This window comes from Camelus ferus, chromosome 5 (genome assembly GCF_009834535.1).
Source record: "Camelus ferus isolate YT-003-E chromosome 5, BCGSAC_Cfer_1.0, whole genome shotgun sequence".
Classification (NCBI taxonomy): Eukaryota; Metazoa; Chordata; class Mammalia; order Artiodactyla; family Camelidae; genus Camelus; species Camelus ferus.
In genome coordinates, this window is record NC_045700.1 from 15,110,038 (window position 1) to 15,132,730 (window position 22,693).

Sequence of the window (22,693 nt, forward strand, 5' to 3'; positions counted from 1 at the left end):
AGTTAAAAATTGTGCTGGTTAAAGTTTTGCCAAATAAGCACAAAGCTAACCCTAGCTAAAGAAAAAAAAAGTACAGCCCATGAATTTTTAAAAGTTCATACATAATATATCATAAAAGTAAGATGAGTAATATGGGACATGGATTTTAATAAAAAGTTCCTTGACCATTTCTCAGAGACTTTGAGATGTAATCAATACTCCAAAAGGTATCTTGGGGATAAGGCAAGATTTATGACATTTCTGCCGAGAGTGACACTTCCTGCTTACTCTGCCAGCTGGGGGACATGATACTGAATTTCAGAGAACACAAGAAAGGAAGGTATTTTTATCTGCCTGACAGTGCTTCAAGGATGCACTTTATGGTTCACTTGTGACATCCTATTTGATGGAAGGACAATAACAACCTAAACAAGTGTTCTGAGGGCGACGGGGAAACTCACGTGCATCTCAACATCAGTTCGTGACTGCGTCAGACTTCGGCTTCTTTCCACATCTGAGAGCAAATCCCCGGATGAAAGATCTAAGATGCGTGAGTGAAGTTTCTGGGTAAAAACAGAGAGAAACTTCGAATGGCATTGATTTAATTGTTCATCACAAAATCCTGCCTTGGACAGATAAATCTCCAAAGAGTTGATATTTCTACATTAGATAACACATATCCTAACTCAAAAAAGTTTATCTGAGTTTATTGAGTGTTCTATATATATACATGTGCAAATTACAGCTTATAAACAATAATCACACTTTCACAGTTAGTCAATATGTGTTGGAAAATACGGAGTAGGGAAAATGAATAGCAAGAAAAATGTGGATACCCCAATACACTTATTGGCTAGTATGAAAATTAACTTTTGATATTCACATTAAGAAACAATCACTGTGTTAACCTTATTATGCTGAGTACTGGTTAAAATTTGAGCAAATAATTATAAAAGTGACCTTATTCCTATACAGCATTGATCTTGTGAAATCTTCCTTTGCACACATTTTAACTCAAAGTCATTAATGTCATCTGTTAGGAACAATTAATGTGAATAGAAAATAATTGCATCAGGGATCTGGGGACTTGGAGGGTTTGTGCATTAATATTCACATGCTATTTGATTATATACTCCATTCTTTATTTCAGCTTTGCTTGGGTGGCCTGCTAAACCAGGGACATTTCACTATATTAATCTTTATACTAATTACTAAGGCTTTTCTGTGGACATTAAATTTGATCTGTTTAATTGCAAATACAATAAAGCTCGTGATTTATGTCTCATGTTTCTGCTAGGCTGATGACATTTTAAAAATGGTACTTGTAGCCTGGTTTGTCTTGGTTACAACTTTTGTGCTTTCAGACACGAAAAATCGAATCGAGTAAGTAAATAATGTGGCTAAGATGCCTTCCTCACCTCTGAAAAGTTTTTCTATTCCTTTTCTTCCCTGGAGAGGCTTTGCTGCATACTGATGTTGAGCTGGGAAATGACTGATTATCTGCCACTAACTAATGTTGGGATTATTCTAGAGTGCAGGGGTTGCCCAAGGGTCACTTTGTTCCAGCAGATCCACTATGTTGTTAGCAGGGACGTAAATGCCACTAAAATGAGCTATATTGACTCTATTCCCCATTTGACTTCCCTTAGGTTCAACTTGTGTGAAAGCCTCATGTACTTGGTTAGTTTGTCACTCAACAAACACCCACCGGAAGCTAACATTGTAAATCAACTACACTTCAATGGAAAATAGGAAAAAAACATCTACTCAGTGAGCACTGAAGGGTGAGCCCTGTGTGATAGGACTGTTCTGTGTGCATCTGCAGGAACGAAGGCATTTTTTTCCTGCTTTGGATCAGTTCTCCTTATCAGTGGAGCGTCAAATCATTTTCCTCAAACTTACACTCTTGCTTCTCTCAGTCTGTGTTTGTGGAGTTACTTTCACCAAAAAGGGTATAAATCCTAAATAACGGGTTGTTCATTATTTTGAAAATTCTAATTTCTCCAACAGAGCTAAGACATCAATAGAACCAGGATGTTGGTTCTGCACAATTTTTATAATCTTTATCTCAAGCTCCCTCTAGAACCTGAGTTCCCAGGGGGCAAAGACATTTTAGGCCCCAGGGCCTGTCACAATGTATAATACCCAGTAAGTACTCAACTGGTGCTTGTTACAGTCCACAAAGAAAAAAATGTCTATATTTTCGCCACCCACATATACGTTTTAAAGATTGAGAGAGTGCCAAAAGAATGATAACATTCTGAGACCTAAGAATACATTTATCAATATGTGAACAGTCCAAGAACTTATGGGAAATGACATTCAACAAAAGAAATGATGATTTTGAATGGTATATCACGTGGTTGGGAGGAAGAGTCCTTATAGTATAGACATCTGACTTACTCTGCTCATTCTTATCAGATATATGATGTCATCATCGTGCTTTCTGCATGAATATGTGTATGTATAAACCAGTCTTCCTAAACGATGTTATGCTTCAGTGATCTCTATCCCAATGGTCAGTTCTCTCCATTGAAATGGGTAAGGTCATGAGGGAGAGGGGACAGATCCTAGGGCAAGGAGATCTGAGTTTCAGCCCTAGGGCATAAATTTTACCAGACCTCGGGATGTAACTGAACCTCTTGTCTCAGATTCCTCGCCTGCTACAGAGGGATGGAAGAGGCTACCTAACCTACGTCACAGGTAGGGAGAGGTACTGCCAAAGTCAGGAAGGATTATAAATAATATAGTATGGTGAAATGTACACAGCCTTACACCAATTATTTGTCATAACTGAGAGTTGCTGGTATATAATTTCTTAAATGCTAAGGTACAAATGAATCGTCTGTCGTTACAGTTTCCATATATGTAAGGAAAATAAAAATTGACTTCCAGGAAAATAAGATGGACTTTTGTGTTAAGACTGTAGGTAAGAAAATGGTACGTAAATATCACCCTTTCACACACATCTCCTTCTTGGTTAAATAACCACAAAAGTTCCTGAGCTCACAGGTATTGTACTTCTTATAGTAAGAATTTTTATGAAAGGTTTGTATTTTTCTATACACATATAATATTATCATAAATATATTCTCATAGAGAGAGAGAGAGTATCACTTTACAAACTGGTGTTATGGTGTTATCTATGATAATTCAGGTCTCAGTGAAAAACAGGTAGAGTGTCTACAAGGGGAACTCAATTAAAGTCCTGGGATGACTATAACCGACAGGAGAATACCGTGGCCTCTTCAGAGAAATCCACCAGCTTAGTTAGAGGGCAATTCACTATCACACACCTACTTACAGTTCATGATCACTGTTAGTGTCCATCTGGGTAAATCTCCCACTGGAAAGTGTTCAAACTTGAAGTCTTTAACCTACGAATCTGGATGAATTCTGGAGTTAGACAGAAGTGAGTGAGAGAGAGAGAGAGAGAGAGAGAGAGAGAGAGTGTGTGTGTGTGTGTGTGTGTGTGTGTTTTAGACGTGAGCAGTAGCAAAATCACTTGGTATAGGTTTGAAATTGACCTCACATCACATCTTACACTAACTATCTCAGTAACTCAGATTCCACTTGGTCTTAGAAATGGACTCCTAGCTTCACACATTCCCAAACCGGAGGCCACTGAGATCTTTTCCCTCAAATGCTTCCTTCGATGGTCACAGTTTACTGCTTCCTTCCCACCAGACTGGTTTCGCTGTCTCTAAAATGGACCCCTCTCAATTCTGAGCTGGGGCTTTTTTTGTCCATCTGCCCATAGCACACCCTCCCTGCTCCTGCCCACCTGGCTGAAACCTGCTCACTCTTCAGGACTGCACTGAAACTGGCCTGCAAGGCTGTCTGTCATCTCCAGCCCACGTTGGATTCCCCACCTGGCTGGGTTACATCCCTCCACCATTTTGGCCCTTTATCTTAACTGCATGACTGTTGAATTGCTCCTGTGTTGCAGGCTCTATTTCCCAATAGGGTAACCAGCTCCATGAGAATGCAGGCCAAGACCTCTCTTTCTGCTTTGTCCCTGTGTCAGGGACTGGCATGGTGTCCTGGGCACATAGCTAGACTGCATTTCCCAGCCTCCTTTGCAGTAGGTGTGGCCATGTGACAGGGTTAGTTCCAGCCAATGGGGTGTGAACAAAAGTGATGTCTGCCCTGGCCCAGGAATATCACCCACATTTGGTGCTCCTTCCCTTTCCATCAGCTTGATGCACCCAACTCAGTGTAGCAATTGCAGAAACCACAGGTTGAGGATGGAGCTACTGGGTGTAAGGAGTTTGGATTTCTGAATAGTCAATGGAACAGAGCTACCCTTAGACCAGTGATACATCTTTCAGACTTTCTATGAGAAAGAAAGAAAAACTTATACTGGGTTTGAGCCATTAATCATTTGAGGGTTTGTTTGTTCTCATGATTAACTGGCTGATAAAACCCTTCTCTGAGATAAGCATTCTGTAGCATACAGAATAGCCACTAAATAAATACACACATACACACATATATACACCTGCACACATCAGGTATATACACACATTATATACACGTTTGCAAACATGTGTTCACACATGTATATATATGGTGATGTCAGCAGACCAAGGTGACTTCCTGCACTGAGGATTTTCAGCTTCATGGGGAGGAGACCTACTTTGTGTCACCATGCAGGGGCAGGTGTGGGGATATGTGTGACAAATGTGCCCCTGTGGTGTATCTCCAATCATAGTCAGAATGCATGCCTCATACCAGAGTGAAATACCAAGGTCAGCTATGGGGACCTGGCAAGGCCAGAACAGCCAGTGCCAGAAATACACACTGGGTTAATGACCTTTGGTGGATTACTCTGCCTTCTGTTAGCCAGCTCTATTTTTCTATTTTGCAGGTTTGAATCTGTAATTCAAGGCAGAGAAATGTCCCCTTCTCCATACTGGGCCCGAGACTGGCTGTCCTTTATCTGGTGGGATGGAGGTGGAGTGGCCCCTTCAGAGGAGCAGGGACTGTCCCCAGTTAACGATGGCAGTGGAGACTGAGACCACGGTATCCTGGTCTTTCAGAGCAGGGCTGGAGGGCTACTTTTCGATTTTCTCTTTCTCTCCTCACTCCCAGAGCTGCACTGCTTCAGATGCTTAGCCAAGGCTTGTTGCATTTAATAGAATTCTGCCTCTGGGTTTTTGCTTAGTACCAATGTGATGTCTTAACTGTAAGGCAGTGACTGCTGAGGCCAGGAAGACACTGAATCCTTATTTTGTGACACGGGTGAGGTTACAAAGCAGATCAGCTGAGAAATGTGGGGAACGTGGGAAACCATGGGAAAACCAAGTGAAATAGGGTGAATAAGCAGCTCTTGTATTTACCAGTGTATTCCCTGAAGTTTGAAAAGGAACGTGTGAATTTTCTCACTTTGGGATTTCAAATGTAGAGAGGAACACACGAAAAGGATGGTTTAACCATTGCTCTCTTCTCTTCATTCAGATTTGGTGAGAGAATTCATCTAATACCATGGTCATGGATTTAATTATCCTCCCCTCTAACTATGAAAACCGAGTGTCTGTACAAAAGAGAAGTTACGGGAGTGAATATGGCAGATATCTGATGAATGGACTCTATAAACACAAGTAATCTAGGTTCAGCGACAAAGCACGGATGTGAATTAGTGTTTTTAATCTGCCCTGCTTCAGTCCCCTTAACTTACCCAACCTTGGCGGATACCCCAGTATTCATAACCTGAATTCTACCCCAGACTGCTTTATATTTCCCAGAGGTGCTTTCTCTTCCTGGTGGAAAAGGTCTCTCGGTCAAAGGGGATGATGCCTGTGCCCAAGGTTCCTGAATTCCTGTTTTATTTATGATGTTAGAACATCTGCTGTCACCAAATGATCTGGTGCTAAGCCTTCTTTCCCAACCACATTTCCCTGAATTCTATTCCTAATGCACTCCACCACCCATTAGAAGGTATTTTTCTATTCTCAAAGGTTCATGGTAGGACATTTAGAAGAGTGGGAGAATTTCTTGGAATTGACCCCTTCATCATTGGTATCGTTAACCGTTCAGCATCCCCGCCAAGAGATGCAATCCCAGCAGCGGCCCCTGGTTACTCCTTGTCTTGGTGCCTACGCCCACCTGCTCTTGGCCGCTGCCTTGCTGAGTGCTGCTGCTCCCATCCTCGTGGCTGGTTGCTCATTTGTACTTGACTTTGGTTAGGGATCACCCTCCCTCACAGACCTAGTGGCCTGCATCCTCGGCTGACTTCTTGGAGGCAGAACTTGCTACTTCTCAGCTGTGGCTTTGTTTCCAAATTGCCTTGCTCCCACCTTGGAGACCATCTCAGCTCACAGCTTTTAGAGAGCTTCCTAGAGCACCACGCCGGTTCCCTCAGTTCAGCCTTCGGCTGGCCCTGGGCGCTTTTTCATCTCCTTTAATCCCACTGCAAGGAAGCGAGTCTGAAGTGCGTTTGTTATTAGGAAATCCTCTGAGCATCTTTTGATTTTGCTAATTTCTTAGGTTTTCCTGTGACTTCACCTTTCTAGATATCTTCTGTTAGAGGGGTAGAAACCGTTTGTGGTGGATTTGGTATATGTTTAAGAGACTTGCTCTAAATGTGGCTTGAATTAGACATAACCAAGTGATAATAAGCCTTGTTCCCTCTATTGGGTAATAAGGCAGTTTTCACAGGTATGCGTTAGGCTCTGAAAGGAAGTTCAAGGAAATCTCCCAAAATAGCTCAAAGCCTGATTAAGTCATTTTTCTTTAGAAGCTTGACTCACCAAATGATCATCCAACCCCCCCCCCCAAGTTTTACCTTATTTGCATACTAGACATACATTTTTACTTACATTTTGCCACACTCAGAAATGTGATTTTTTTCATCAGCCCTTCGAAATCCCATCAAGAGATATTGTGGCAGACCCCTGGTTCACATTTCATAGGTTTCATTCTGTTCCATTAAGAATTCATTATAAAACTGAATATTACATAACTGCATATTACATAACTGAGTATTATATGGTCATTTCTTAAATTCACAAAAATTTGAGCCTAGGACAAAATATTTTTGGATGAAAGCTGATGTTTAATTAATTATGCCATTATTTCCACTTTGGGATACAAAGATAAAACATAATATCCACATTCGGTCATCCTGCTGATGTGACACAGAGCACGTCTTTTGAATATTCTCTCAGAGGCCCTTCAAAAAAATATGTCCATCAAGATGTGATTGCCCTTCAGAGTCTGAAATTTTTATAGCTAGTTTTTCCCAGCCATCTACAACAGTCCTTGCTGGGATGATTATTTTCCCTGACAACTTTCAGACTTGTCTTGCATGTCAGTCTTTAGGAGCCCCGAGTGCCTGTGCTTTGCTCTGGTTGGTGCCTCTGCAAGTGACATGGCTCTACATCCTTTTTCCTCCTTCTCTGGGATCCAAGGTTATAAAATGCTTTTGAAACAATTATTCCACAGCTATATTCCAAACCTTCTTCAAGGGTCTCTACCACCATGACAACCTGATTATCCAGTGGCTGCTTAAGGGAGCATTTGGTTTGGTGACTAGGAAGCTTATCTGGGGTTTCTGCAGCTGAGACTGATGACTGGAGTGTCTCAAATCTGTCCTGTCTTCTGAGATGCCATTAACAGTGCCCCAAGGACCCGCAGGGTGAGGACCAGCAGGATGATGGATGAGGATGAAAACAGCAGACCTTGCCCGTGGGGGCCTCCACTCTAATTCGTCCCATAAAAAGCATGTATGAAGGACCTACTGTGTAAAATTCCTGACGCTGAACTATGAACAGACTCACAGAAGCCCTTAGCGGAGCCTAGGATCTCAACAAGGGACCTGAACATACACATAAGAAAGAACAGAAGACTCTTAAGGCAGAGAGGAGGGTATATTATAGCTCAGTGGTAGAGCACACGCTTACCACGCATGAGGTCCTGGGCTCAATCCCCAGTGCCTCTATTAAATAAATAAAAAATAAACCTAATTACTTACTCCCAAAATAATTAAAAAAGAAAAACTGGTAAAAGTGTTTAAAAAAAAAAGAATATTAAGGCCGAATATGCAAAAGAGATCAGGTACAGGAAGGGTGCTATTGAGATAGGGGTGGGGAGAGGTCAGTGTGGTAACACAGTTAAATATAAACGAGAGAATACTCTGTGCAGTAAAGGCTCAGGCAACAGGGGGTCAGCTCTCCCTGCCAAGCTCCCAAGTCTCTTGGTCTTTTTACACAAACAGGAATCAGAAATATCTAATGTATAGCAGCAAAGTGACAGATGTCCATCAGGAGATAGGCTGTAGGGTGAGGGTTTCTGTGGCAGCTCACTCACACCAGCAGGAGAGCTAGTTGCTAAGAGTGATTCACACCTGCCTGCCAGTCCTAAAACTCTCAAAGCTTCCCTTTTGTCTGTGACTCTTGATCTGAGAGAGGAAGTGATTTAGCACAGACTGAGCCTATTCTGGGATCTAAGAGATACAGAAGTACTTGAAATTTCCATTTTTATCACTAATTACTTTAACAGGTACTTTAATAAGTGCTTTCCAATTGCCCCTGCTGTTTTGTAAAATTATCTACACTGCATTTTACATTTTTAATCAAGCTTTATTTTTGAAACGTCTCCTGGATTTCTGAAGCTTTTGGATTTTGACATATAGGGGAACAAATTTTTCCTCTGATTTCACAGAACAAAAGGGATTAGGGAGAAAAACATCTTGACCTTCTATTTTCACCAGACCTATTGGAAATTGCATTGATGGTCACTGGAGTCCAAAGTACTGTTTATTAGGAAGAAATGAATTACCTCCTGCCCTGGGGGTCAGCGGGGAAATGAGTGCAATCTCTTCCTGATCCTATCTCATGAATCCTCAGGCTACAGTGCGAAAGAAGCTAAGATCTTTAAATTTTAGGGATGAAGAACTCAAATAACCAAAGCTAAGGATGGCATCCAGAGTCCCTAGGCTATATTCCAGGAGATGGTAAAGCCAGGATTCTCTCCCAGATCTGCCTTACTGCTGAGTCCAAACTCCTTCCACCACGTTCGGCTCCCTTTTCCCCTGGAGGAAGGAAATTGCTATCCTCCTTGGTCTCTTTTGCAAGATGAGTTGTTTATTCCTGCCTAAGTGCTTAGCCCATAATTTGGGTCGCTCCCATCCAGTGAACTGGGTTGCCTTGAGAATTCTCCCTGCCTAGATCATTTCTCAGAGAACTGAGAAAGAGATAATAATAACAGCAACAGTAACAACAACAGCTGCAAACATGGCGCTCTTCTCAGCCCTGAGTATCTGCCTCACATACACTATCCTTGGAAATGCTTATTACAATTCACAGTAAGGAGTGTTACCATCCCCATTCACAGGTGAAGAAACCGAGGCCCAGAGATAAAAATCTTGCCTATGGTCATTCAAATAGTATTTAAATCCCAGGTAGTCTGACAGCAGAGCTCATACTCTGTATTTCTACAGTTAAATCTGGCTAATAATAGCTGGTTATAAACAATTTACTAAAATAGCAATATTAATTAACTAGACAAGATAAACAACTTAGGATTAAAAAATAGAAATAACTAAGTACCATGTGATATCTTCACTTACCATACTTAAACATAAATCAGTCATTACTCAAAAATGTACTTTCTTTATTATTATTATTAATAATATTGATAATATTTTTGGTATCAGTGATGTTTCCTTCTTAGATTGCTACATTCTTTTAAGGGAAACATAATTTTGCACATAAATATTTGGACCTAACTGAAAAATAGAACTAAGGAAAAAATAGCAAGCATTTATAGAGTGCTTGCTGCTTGCCTTGCTAAGCACTTATATTACTTTTTTCTTACTTCACTGTTATGATCACCTAACAAGGTAGAAACTATTGTGAGCTCCATTTTTCAGATGAGAAAACTGAAGAACAAGAGGAGTTAGGAAGTTTTCAAGTCAGGGGTTTGAACCTTGACACAGACTTCAGGGCTGTCCCTCATGATGCGCTCTGTCACTGTGTCGTCTTATCCAGGGTAGAAGATGAATAAACACTGTCCCCGCCGCCAAGGTGCTTGTAGGACAAGCCGCCAGGCACCCTCAATGTCAGGTACACGGACACCTCAGCAGGGGGCTCTGGGAGGGCTTCTCCCAGGAAGCAATAGAGAGGTCGAGATTTAGTGAACAAGAAATGATGACTCAGGATAAGCCAAGAAAGATAATACTGAACAGTATTTATAAGCTAGTAATTTTATGCCCTATATTTCAAATTGCTATTAGGAAGCCACATAAATAACAATTTTCAACTGCTTGTTTCCGGGCAGAATCTACACAATGGTCCAGAGAAGAGAAAGTGATATTTTTCTGCATGTAGCTCATCAGGGCCACAGAGGCAAATTCAAGGAGGCAAATGGCGAGATGGCCCAAGCAATAAGAAACCTGAATCAAATCACACAGTGGGCAAGCAAGTAGCAGTGCTGGGATGTGACCCTATCACTCTATCAAAAATACATGCTTTCTCCCCTCTTTTTTTTGCCCACTACACACCTTTCCCTTATGCTGAACTTGGCTGTGGGTCTCCAGGATGCTTATCTATGTAAACAAGGCCTGGAAGAAGAGACTAGAAAACTCCCTGAGGAAATATGGACACAGAGGACACACACACACACGGCTTCCATGCCTTCTCGGTCTTCCTTAAAGGGGTGACAAGGGTCGAGCCAGGATCCTCACTCACGCTGCTTGCTAGGGCCGTGCAAAGAGCTGCCAGCACCCCTGACAGCTCAGTCACTAATCCTGAAGACCTGGAGTGACCCCTTCGGTGATGCCAAAGCAACCCACACATCCAGGCTGTTGGCAGGAAACCAGACCTGGTCCTGCTCTATTCTCGCAACTAAAACGAGGAGATATTAACATCAAAGGATTATTGCTTGACACTAGAAGATAATCTCCCAGGAAGGGAATATGCCTTGTCAGTGTTTTGGAGAAGAAAAAAAAAAATCATGCAGAATTATTTATAAGATGGGTGCCTCCTTACATTATTAAAGGAAAGATGAGCACAAATGAAATGCAGAGTTTGGGAGATTACATAACCACTGGGCCCTGAACAGGCTCTTAGAGTCACTCACAGTATTTCCCCCCATGGGGGCGGGGGTAAGAAATAGATCAGAGTGTTGATGACAATGACTTTTGTGATGGGCACTCATGTGCCTTTCACAGCCCGATGTCCCGGTCCTAATAGGACAAGTGGTTGGAGTCCCAACATTTATGAAGACATATTCAGTAAGGGCAGTTTCTAGCTGAATGTTGAGCAAAGGTCCATAGTCTCAGCTCCTTTGATAGTTAATACTAAGTTGTGCGTTTTCAGAGTTTCAGACTCATTACTTCCGTTTGGTTTATAGGCTGTGTTTCTACAGATCCGCGTCACAGCTTCCCTGTAGCTCCAGCCCCAAGGCAGTTTTCTAAATCCACTGTTATTTTACCCCATGGTAAGAAATGCCTCATGGTATTATAAACAAGCAGTTGAAAATTGTTATTTATGTGGCTTCCTAATAGCAATTTGAAATATAGGGCATAAAATTACTAGCTTGCAAATACTGTTCAGTATTAACAGTGGGAAGGGTAATATGTAAAACAGACATTAAAGGATTAGCTGTAAAATACATTTCACTAAGTTAAATCATTTCTTGGCAAATGGCAGTTTCCAGTCATTACGTAGGATTTATCAGGTCAAGTGGATTTATTTTTATTTTTCTATTAGTTTGCTAAATATATTCTATATTTAAATTTCAATTGTGTGTGTGTGAGCACACGTGTATTTCAGATGTATTAGAAGCTGCTGAAAACAAAATCTGAGAGAGAAATGATACCAGAATTTCAAGTCAAAATTGCTTCTCGGTTTCCCCAGCAACTCCTCCAGTAAGTTGACTAAAGACTCAGCTGTAACATCTAAGGCAAATGTACACGATGTGATATTACAAATATTTGTATGACAGATTAGGGAGTTTACAACTGCATCAGAAAATTCAGTAAAAAGTCATCTTCACAAGACATAAAACAATGCTTCTACTGTTTTTTCTCAACTCTATAGGCACAGAATACTTTGTTGGCATCAAGCATGTTGAGTAAACACTATGGATTTGCAAACCAGACACTGAAAAAGAAGGTAGAAAGAGAAATTCCTAATCTCCTAGGGTGGAAATTGTGAAGTATTAAATGGATATTTTGATGCATAAATACAAATAACATAATCTCTCTCTTTTCTTCTGAGACAATCGCCAGTAACCATAATCCTAAAATTGTTCTGTGTTCTCAAATCTCTAAAGATTTATTTATTTTCATAAATTGCTTCGATGGAAACTTTCTTAAAAGATGCAAAGTAATCTTTGTCTGAGTTTCCTCTCATTTTATAACATGGGCAACATTTTCAACCTCAGAGAATACCAAAAGTGAGTTATTTTTCAGAGGAATTGGTTCTAGAACAATAAATATTACAAAGTCATGAGCATTCTAGAGATAAGAAACTGCCCTTAGACTCACTTGTGAAACTATAGGAAAATCCAAATTGCCAAGAAGTAATTACTGTTTAGAATTCAGGGTCTGTTTTGAACACTTGTTACTAATCAGCTATTTTTAAAGACAATAATTTTTTCTCAGACTATGAGTTGGAGACCACAAATAGTTCTCCTCAAATGCCTCATGTTAATAATTCCAGGGATTTCAAACATTTATTCCATATAAATCTCTACTTTTTTGTTCAGCTGTTTTATGTGAGATGGTGTATTTCTTTTCATAAATACTTTTCTATTGATCAAAAATGAATGAAATAAGATGTCCTCTTAACTTGAGTGCATAAAAATATAGTCATTGTGTAAAATGTAAATCACTCATTCAGAAAGCCAGAGGTTGAGTCACAGAAGATGTCATCTAGTCCAGTGTGTCATCCGGCTTGACACTAGCACGAAGTTCAGGTCCAGGAGCCTTGTTCACTGCATTATTGAAACACCTCAATTAACTGGAATCCATTGGACCCAAACCATTGACTAGCAGATATACTTAAAACAAAGACAATAACTACAAATCTAGCTGTTAAACATTCAGTAGAAATCCCGGGTTCAGGTTCACAAATTACCTACTCTATCCATTTGCTATACCTATAACTAGGGAGGCTGGACAGTATGCGGCCCCAGGCATTATACTGCTTGGGTTCAGATCCTGGCTTTGTGCATCTTGGGGTGAGTTACTTCATCTTTTGAGTCTTAGTTTCCTTTATAAATAATAATAACAATGTTAGCTCACAGGAACTTACTGAAGATTGGATGTTCAAGAGAAGGAATTCCCGAATTTATAAGGTTGTGATAGGGACTCAATTCATTAAGATGCTTGGGGCATATTAAATGCTCAATAGATGTTAGCCATTTTCAGGACTGGTGACATAATTTGTGGGGCCCAGTGCAGGGGCCTGTTTGTGAAAAAGATATTAAGAATTTCAAGCTGGTGACCGAATAGCATTAAAACAAGTACAGGGCTCTTCTAAACCCCCATGTGACCACACAGGCTTACAAATCTCTTGGTCTCTTGGTTTCCTTTGTAATTACCCATGAAGCGGGCCCCGGATACTTCCTTATCTTATAATCATTAGACTCTGAGAGATACCCCAGAATCAAACAAGGATCTAGTTATACTACCCTTACTGAGCTTACTGGAGTAAGAGAGGGATTTTGAAATTCAACATCATTTTTCAGTAACAGAACAGCATGCTTTTGTTGTTGTTGTTCCTGTCTGTCCTCAAGTAGTGACCCTTTCCTGCCACTGCAAACCCCAAACAGCTGTGAAACAGCTTCCTCATATGAGAATCACCTCCACTGAAGAACCACCCTTTTGGTAGCACATAAGTAATCATGACAGCTTGAAACACAAGATCCCAGACTCCGGAAAGTGTCAACAGAGGGTAACTGACAGAGGTAGGAAAAATACAAATAGCAAGGCAAAGGGAGGCAGATATTACTTGAAAGTCAGTTTTGTCAATTCTCAGTCAGAGTTGCTTCATGATCAGAAGGTTAGAAGTGCCTTCTCCGTTTCAGCCTATATTTCCTTTCCTGCCCCCGCAGAAGGGCCACCCACACCTCAGAAGGAACTCTTGCCTAGACAGGAGATCTGGGAGGAATCTCTTGCCAAGGCAGGAAGACGGCCCCAGGTGGAAGTGGGCAGAGCCATGTCTTATATTCACATTCTTCTTTCTCTGCCCACCCGCCCGACATTCCTGCCCTCTCCTTAGCAGCTCCATAAGCCTTCACACTCCCTGGTTTTTTGATTCTGAAATTGACTTGCTGACACTTGTCTTGTTGTTACCCATGGTCCTTAACATGACACAGGGTTGAGGACCAGCTCTTAGTAAAAACCCTGCACCATCAATGAAGGTGTGTAAAACAGCCAATGATGACTTCAGAATTTTACCTCATATAACCTTTCCTGAGAACTGGCAGTTTCCTTTGTCACTACACTGTCTACACATGCCTCCCAAAAATACAAATAAATAAGAGCGTTAAGTTTCTCCCGCCCCCTCCCTAAACTGCCATGTCTAACTATAATTCCTAACTACAGTAGCAACTGTTATATTTTTCCTTGATTTTTTTTAAATGAAGGTACTGAGGATTGAACCCAGGACCTCGTGAATGCTAAGCATGCGATCTACCACTGAACTATACCTACCCGCCCCCCCCCATAACAACTGTTATTATATTGCACCACGCAGTAGTGATATCACATCTTGTACAATATGAAAATCCTGTTAACAATCTCTCTCTAATTAATTTTAGCCTAGACCCAGACAGACCCTGTCATGTGCCACCAAAATACCATGTAGCCTGCTTTCTGGTCAATGGGAGTTGTTGCAAGAATCTTCAATTTCTTTTCACATTTACTTCTTGAATTTGTCACTAGACGCCAGAATCTTCTGAAAGGATTAAGCAGTTCTCAATACGATCTCATTATTGACATTTATGCTGACTGATGTTGGCTCTTACAGAATTGGAATCCACAGATCAATTCTCTTATTAGATTCTTTTTCACTGTTGCCATAATCATTTTATCACACAGGCTGCTGTTATCAAATGCTGCTTTATCACTATGTAATGGGACAGGTTAAACCAGTTCCTCTAGTATGCCACAAGAAATTAAAAAAAAATTCTCCTGGTTTTACATCTTCTTTTTCTCAAATATTAAGAATTTAAAATACATTCATATAGAGTTTAATTTGAAGTTATTATCCCTTAAAACTATGTTCCATGGGAGAACCAATGTTGAATCCTAAGGAAAATATACCCAATACACCTTGAAAACAGTTTTCCTTTCTTCTGAGAGAGTTTTCAGATGTCAGATTACAAAGTAGGTACCTCCACGTGGTGACCTTGGCCAGCTGGGTAGAGCAGGTGAAAATGTCACTGTCTCTGCTAGGATCCTAACACTTGCCCAGGTGCCCTTGTATGAAGAGGGAGAAACAAACCCTTCAAGGTGCTTCTAGCCCCACACTGTTCTTAGTTGTAAGAGGGCCCAGTTGTCACCAGAGGACCCATCTCTACTCCCCAGAATGCAACTCAGTGTACATGCTCCACCAAGAAATGGTCAGGAGTGACATAAAATGTGAGGCATAGTCATCGAAATATTTTCTGAAGTCTAATAAACTCTGCACTTGTTCCTCTAGGAGGAATAATCCAAATAATTGTCCTTGTAACTTCACAGACGGGCACCTCCTAGGAAATGGAAAATGCAGATTCTTAGGGCTCCTTTATATGAGACTGTACATGCCCATGGATAGAATTTAGAGCATTTGTGAGTTTGGGGGAAGAAAATGAATTTTTAGTTTCACTAAACTTGAACTAGAATTTACCATTTCCTTCAGCTACAAACATAGTCATTAAACTTCAGTTAAAGAAACTGGTGACTTTGTCACTAATAGAAATCACAGACATCTTCACATCGCATTACAGTTTGTTGAAAATATCTCTAGATATTATCTATCGGAATCATTACCTAAAACTTAAGTTAGAACTGCCACTTGAGCTTGTTATTTCATGCTTTAGAAATGAAGCACATGTATTACTATGTCAAAGATTTTTTTCAATATTTTACTAACTGTCCCTCAGTGTAATTGGTTCCCTTTTAATCCTGTATCATTTATTTGGTGCATTTAAAAGCATTATTCTGAGGAGACCATAGGCTTCTCTGACCTTAAAGAAGGAACCAAGGCTAAAAAGTGTTTATGAACCTCAATCCTCCATCTCACGTTGCAAGTGACGTGGAGACCTCTCACCACTATGACTTTCCACATACATGAATAAGGATGGGTGGATTTCAGCCATCCTGAGCCTTGTCATTTCCCTCCAGAACCTGGAGGCATTGGCTCTGGCTGGGCAAGGACCTTACATGAATTTGAATATCCAGTAAAATAAATGAGTTTCCTTTTCATTGCCAAGCCGAGCTCTTCAGCTATGATTGTTATGTATTGTTGCAATCTAGACCTTAATGGCATTTTAGCCCTGTGGTGGGCTCACAGAGAAACTATTTTCAAACTTCAAAAGGCCATTAAAACATGTGCAGATGTCTGGAAAATTAATACTATTATCTATCTCTCACCCTTTGCCTGTAGGAGGCAAAGAAGAGACAAGGTTCAATAAATATATTAGAGATCGATACCTGGTCATAAAGCAAAGTGCTATCCTTCCCGGAAACATGGGTGGAGAGGAGTACAGAATCCAACAGTGCTTTTGAAAAGACTTTCTCATTACGTTTTTGTCAAAGTCATTCACTTAATCTGTTAAAAATTTAAAGAGAGAATGGGGATGGGAAGGAAGGTGGAAGGAGAGAGAAAGATAATTTTCTGCCATCCTACTTCAATTTGGATGTTCAAGGTCCCAAATTCTCAAGAATGGAGGCATTCATTCACTCACATGACAGAACCTGAATTTGTCAAGGTTAATATTAAGCAAGTTACAGTTTCTGTTCTAAAGTGTTTTGCATTCTGAGCGACTTCAGCCACGTTTGTGAAATTTTCTGCATAGGGCAGTATTCTCATAGCTAGTTTCAAGGTGTTCATAAAGTTTTCAGAATCAGAGTATATTCTCTTCTCTTTCTTCATTTTATTTCCAACAAATTTTTTTCTGTAAGTGTCCCAGGTACCCCTCAAAAGGCATGAAAATCAGATTTTTTTTAAAAAATCACAGAATAGGAGCTTTCTATTTTTATCAAAGGATTTCTTTTAGAGAGTTCTTCAATTTGGAAAGAGGAAAGAAAATGGAAAATTTTATAAAATACATTTTTAGCAGTTTTTCTTTGCTCAGATGGATGGAACTGACCATGGGGAATACACTGGGAACTCTTAACGAAGTATTACATGGAATCATCTCTCCTTCATAAGAAAACCTGAAAATATTTGCAGATTGCGGGTAACATATCCTTTTAAATTCAAGAATAAGCAAGACTGTATTAGTAGGGGTTGCATCTATCTATAAGCAGCAGAAATACTGACTTTCAGGGGCTTCAACATACAGATACTTGCTTTCTTGCACAGCAAGAAGTCCAGAGGTAGGCGGTTACTGAGGTTTGGGGAGTGTTTGTTACTGCATCACAACCTAGCTTACCCTGATAAAGTGAGCCAACATGAAATGCTAGCCAAAAGGACCAAGTGGCAAACAGTAGTCTGAATCAGGGTCATGTATTAGAAATCTCCAAACAATATTTTAATTTTATTGAGGTGATTGTGGGTAACAATTCCTTCTGAAAGGGATGTTTTTCTTTTGAAGTTCAAAACAAAGGACTGTCTCAGGATGACATTCAGCTACAAAAAAGGAAAGCCCGAATTACAGGGTCTTAAGCCTATAGGAGTTTGTATGTCTCACACAGCAAGATGTCCAGAGGTGAGCAGTCCAGGGCTGGTATAGTGGTTCACTGATATGATCAAGGAACCAAACTCTTCCATCTTTCTGCTCTGCCATGTTTTTTCTTGGCAAGGGGAGTGGGACCTCATGCTAAGATGGCTACTACCCATGCTGGCATTGCCTCCGCCTTCCAGATAGGAAGAAGGGGTAAGTAGGAATGAAGAATGCCACAGCTATGTCCAACCCCCTTTATCGCAAAAGCAAAAGCTTCCCCACTGCAGTCTTACATTCATTTAAGTCTTACTGGCCAGAACCAGGCCATGTGGACTCTCCTGGGAGATAAAGGAGGCTGAAAAACAGCATATATGACTTTCGAGTCTCTGACATGGAGGAAAGAAAGAAGGATGGAGTGTGGTGGTCATGAGCGCTGCTTGTCTAGCACATCTAATTCTCTCTCCTTCTGGAAACATGCCTGCTCGTGCTTCCCAGCCTTGTTGTGATTGGGTGGGGCCATGTGACTAGTTCTGGCCAGTGAATTGTGAGGGTGGTACTCCAGACCAGAGCATTTTTATTTATTTACTTACTCATGTTAAACGCTTTTTTTTTTTTTTTCAATGGAGGTACTGGGGATTGAACCCAGGATTTTGTGCATGCTAAGTACTCACTCTACCACTGAGTTATACCCTCCCCCTCAACCAGAGTGTTTTTAATAGTGATATGAGGTCTCCCAGAATCCTCTTCTTCCTGGCCTGGTGGAATAGCAAGTTTTGAGATGGTTCCTGCTACATCAGTTTTGTCTCCTGAGTGTCTAAGATGTGCAGGGCTCCCCTGCTGACCCACAAGAGCCCTGTGACATGAGTAAGAAATAACTCCTGATGTTTGAAGTCATACAGATTCTGTGGTTGGTTGTGTCACATTATAACCTAGCCTGTCCCGAATGATTCAGTGAGTCAACCTGAAGTGTCAGCCAGAAGGAACAAATGTGGGAGGCAAAAAGGAGTCTCCGGAAGGCCACTCCGTATTCGCCACCTCGGAACCTAATACCCTGAAGTCAACTTTCTCGACTTCCAGTGCAGTTAAGTGGGCTTTAATTCATAATATGATACTGTCCTTGTACTGCCCACAGGACACAGACAAATCATCCCTCTCTCCTGTGTCTTTACATAGGTGAATGGCTAATGACATATAGCGTGTTCAAGGTAAGCCACCAAATTTAATATGAACTTCCAGGATGACCATCTGCAAAAATGTAATGCATGATAATGAAGATGGCATGGTTTATGGCAAGACTAGTTAATGACACAGTTCACATGTCTGCATGGCTGAGTCTGCCCTTAAGAGGAAGATAAAATAACCCGGCGGGGGGAGGTGACTAAGAATTAAAGCATTAGTGGTCTCTTCAGTTACATTAAGGATCTGACTTTATCTCTAAATATAGTATTTCACATCCTCAGCAAAGTCAGTAGAAATTCATCCAATAGTGACCGGGCTTTAGCATAAGGACCCCAAAGCTACCAGCATCCAACCACGATAACAGAGGGCAATCATACGGGGAGGAAAGGGACCACCAGTAGAATTCAATACAAAGGAGATGGGTTGCTTGACTGGCTGTTTCAAGTTTCACTGTTGCTTACATTTCATTTTAACTACTATCTGTGGGCTAATCGTGGGGTGGGAGAGGCAAGCCTTATGGATTTATGCCAGCAGAATCGTTGTTTCCACAACAGATGGTACCACAGACTCTTATGCAACACACTCATGTGCTAAAAATCACTTAACATAACTTGAGTTAGGTTCATCTGGCTTGAAAGGCATGCAGGGTGGGGTGTGGGGCGAAGAGGACACTGAAAGGCTACAAGTGTGATTGCTGATTCAGTCCTTTCTAGGCAGCCATGCTTACAAAGGTCAAAGGTGAGTTTGAAAATAGCAATGGAAGAACAAAAACCACTGTCATATAATGCTACACTTGCCTGGAGTTTTCAATTGTTCATTTAACAGGAGGGATGAGATAATTAATCTCTTCCTTTTGTAAAATCCAAGTATGGATTGCTTTGCTCTCACTGAATGTGTACATGCCTCATTTTGCATGTGTGTGTGTGTGTGTGTGTGTGTGTGCACTCTCCATTTTCATTTCAAGGATCAATTTTTAAAGCAAAAATAAATATGATGTATTTGGGGACATCAGTAATAGTGGTTACGGTTACAGTTCCAAGATTTCAATGGATTTCCACTCTACCATGAAAAGGATAAACCCTTCAAATCTTTGAATCATTTAATTTTATGTACTCTTTTGGTATTTCATTTGGGAGTTATGGGGTGTGAAATATGCACCGTGATGAGAAAACAATTAATCAGCACACCTGTTGTTTATGCTTATTGTATTCGGGGAGGGCCTGCTGGAGCTGTTATTTTATTCTACAGCACGGAGTCGAGCAGGGGGCTTTCAGAGGTGACCTGATGACACTAGATTATACTTTTATTTGTATTACCTGCCTTGTGCTTTGCCCTAACGGATGAAATGATGCTTGCTTCTCAAGTCAGAATCATGTCTGTAACCCACAACTGTAGTCAGTAAGATTTTCAGGTTTAAAAGAAAAATTAAAGTTCAGATTTGCTACAGGCGCAAATAGTGATAAAACTCTAAGAGTAGCAGAGAATTGTCATCTATTGAGTACCAACTATGCCCAGGTAAATAGGGAGTTTACAGATAAAAAAGCGGGGTAAAAACAGGCCATTCTGGGTTTGTCCATAATCCAGGAGAAGAAATGTTCTGTTTGCTGCCTTCCTGTTAATAGACTGCTGGTAGTAGAAGGAAGTAATACATATTAAAAACAGAAATTAACCTGGCTTAAAAATTTGATAGGAGGTACATGAAGCTAAAAACAAAAAAATTGTAATTTCACAGCTCTGGCCATCTCTCCAGCATTCTACAGGTGGGTATCGAGGGGGTGGAGGGCTATTTTCTTCCAGACAGTGGTTCTCTATCTATCAGACCTAATGCCCCTTGCAAACAAAAAATATTTTTTCCGGTGTACAGCATAGTGATTCAGATATATATCCTTTTTATTATCTTTTTCATTATAGCCATTACAAGGTATTGAATATAGTTCCTTGCTCTATACAGTTGGACCTTGTTGTTTATCTATTTTATATATAGTAGTTAGTATCTACAAATCCTAAATCTCACTTTATCCCTCCCCACCCCCTTTCCCCCCGGTAACCGTAAGTTTGTTTTCTATGTCTGTGAGTCTGTCTCTGTTTTAAACGAATGTTTTTTAATTCCCCATTTACTGTCCATCAATGATATTCATAAGTAGTGTAATCCACTGCACAGAAAAAAAAAATTAACACAGCAAGCCTGACTGCTATCTCTTGAAAGTCTGGATTACAAGGTTGGCCCTGTGCTGGAATCTGGATTTCGGAGGGTTCCCACTACTACCCTCACTCATCAGAGGGGCTCACTGGGCCTGAACTGTTTGTACAAATGATACGGTTTGTGCTGAACACCTGATTTCCTTCTGGGAGTCTAGAATGTTGATACATGCAAGGCAAAGGGTGCCTATATCACCAGCCCTTAATAAAAATCCTGGGTACTGAGACTCTACTGAGCTTCCATAGGAGACAATGGTCCACGCACGTTATCACAATCCGCTGCATGTCCTGTGTGACTCGAATAGGAGAGTCAGACAGCTTGTGGCAGATCTCCTCCAGACTTACCCTATGCACCTTTGCCCTTTGCTGAGTTGCCCTTTGCTGAGTTGCTGCCCTATCACTGTCATAAATACATTACTTTCAAAAAATATAATGTACAAACTTGAACTTACAGAAAAAATAAAATATATGTAATTTAGAATAGAACAACATGCTTTTCAATATGCAAATCCTCAGGCATTATCCGCTGTAGGACAGAATGAAGTGGTCAGATGCTCACACAGTGGAATCACCACAAATGAAACAGTCATACATACAGACTCTTCCAGGTTTTTTGTGCTGGCAACTCAAATACAGTGAGCGCCACTGCAATCAATGATGTGCTTTCCTGCAACAGTGAACAATGCCTGGTAAATTGGAAATAAAACAAAGTTCAATTATTCTTGAAGGATATTGAACTTATAGCTGAGAAAATTCAGCTTATATTAAAACCACGCCCCAAATACTTTGAATTTCTGTGTGACACGGTGTTAGATTCTCTGCTCTGATGATCACGTGCACACATGAAGGCCTGGCAAGAACTTTGAGGCAGGGAGATACAAGGGACCAGGTCTGGCATCCTTGCCTCCAAACCCTGAAACGTCAGTAGAGCTTCCCAGACATTGCATTACCCAACAATATGCCCCCAGTACTCCCTTTCCAAGGTGTAATGCCATCCTGTCAGAACTTACTGCTCATTGAGAACACATGAACAAAACTAGAGGGCCCATAAGCAGGGTTTGTGGCAAATCTGAGATCAGGCAGGTGGGGACAGCAAGAGTTAATAGTACCAGGACATAACATTTAAAAAGTGAGAGTTTCCCCAGCAGCTGAGAGCAGACTTCAGCGTAGTGTAGTCCAACAAAACTTTCGTAAGCACCTGCAATGCAGAGGGTGCTGTCCAAGGTGGGAAAGACAAGGCAAGAGCAGAGGCAGGGAGGAGAAAGAGCTCATATTTAGGGGCAAACGAACACTCCAGGTGTCCCCAGAGGTGCTGGTATATGAGAAACTACTTCTCATGCATGAGCAGAAGACCACATAGAGAGTGTGGTAAATATCACAGTGCGTCTGTCATTCACCTGGGGACAGAGAAGGCAGGTACAGTCATAGAAAAATAATTACAATAGCAACAATCAACATGACTGTGGGTCAGGCTGGGTCCAGGTCCACATATGTCATTTCAATCTCACGACTT

The 22,693-nt window shown here is 40.8% G+C and overlaps 1 protein-coding gene across 2 annotated transcripts in view; it reads right to left on the reverse strand.

Moving 5' to 3' along the window:
* The window catches only part of NCKAP5 (NCK associated protein 5), an 829,955-nt gene that overhangs the window by 118,048 nt on the left and 689,214 nt on the right, over nt 1-22,693 (reverse strand). For both annotated transcript variants that reach the window (XM_032479328.1, XM_032479329.1), the window contains exon 11: nt 441-542. In XM_032479328.1, the coding sequence (XP_032335219.1) occupies nt 441-542 (102 nt within the window). The remainder of the gene's footprint in view (nt 1-440; nt 543-22,693) is intronic.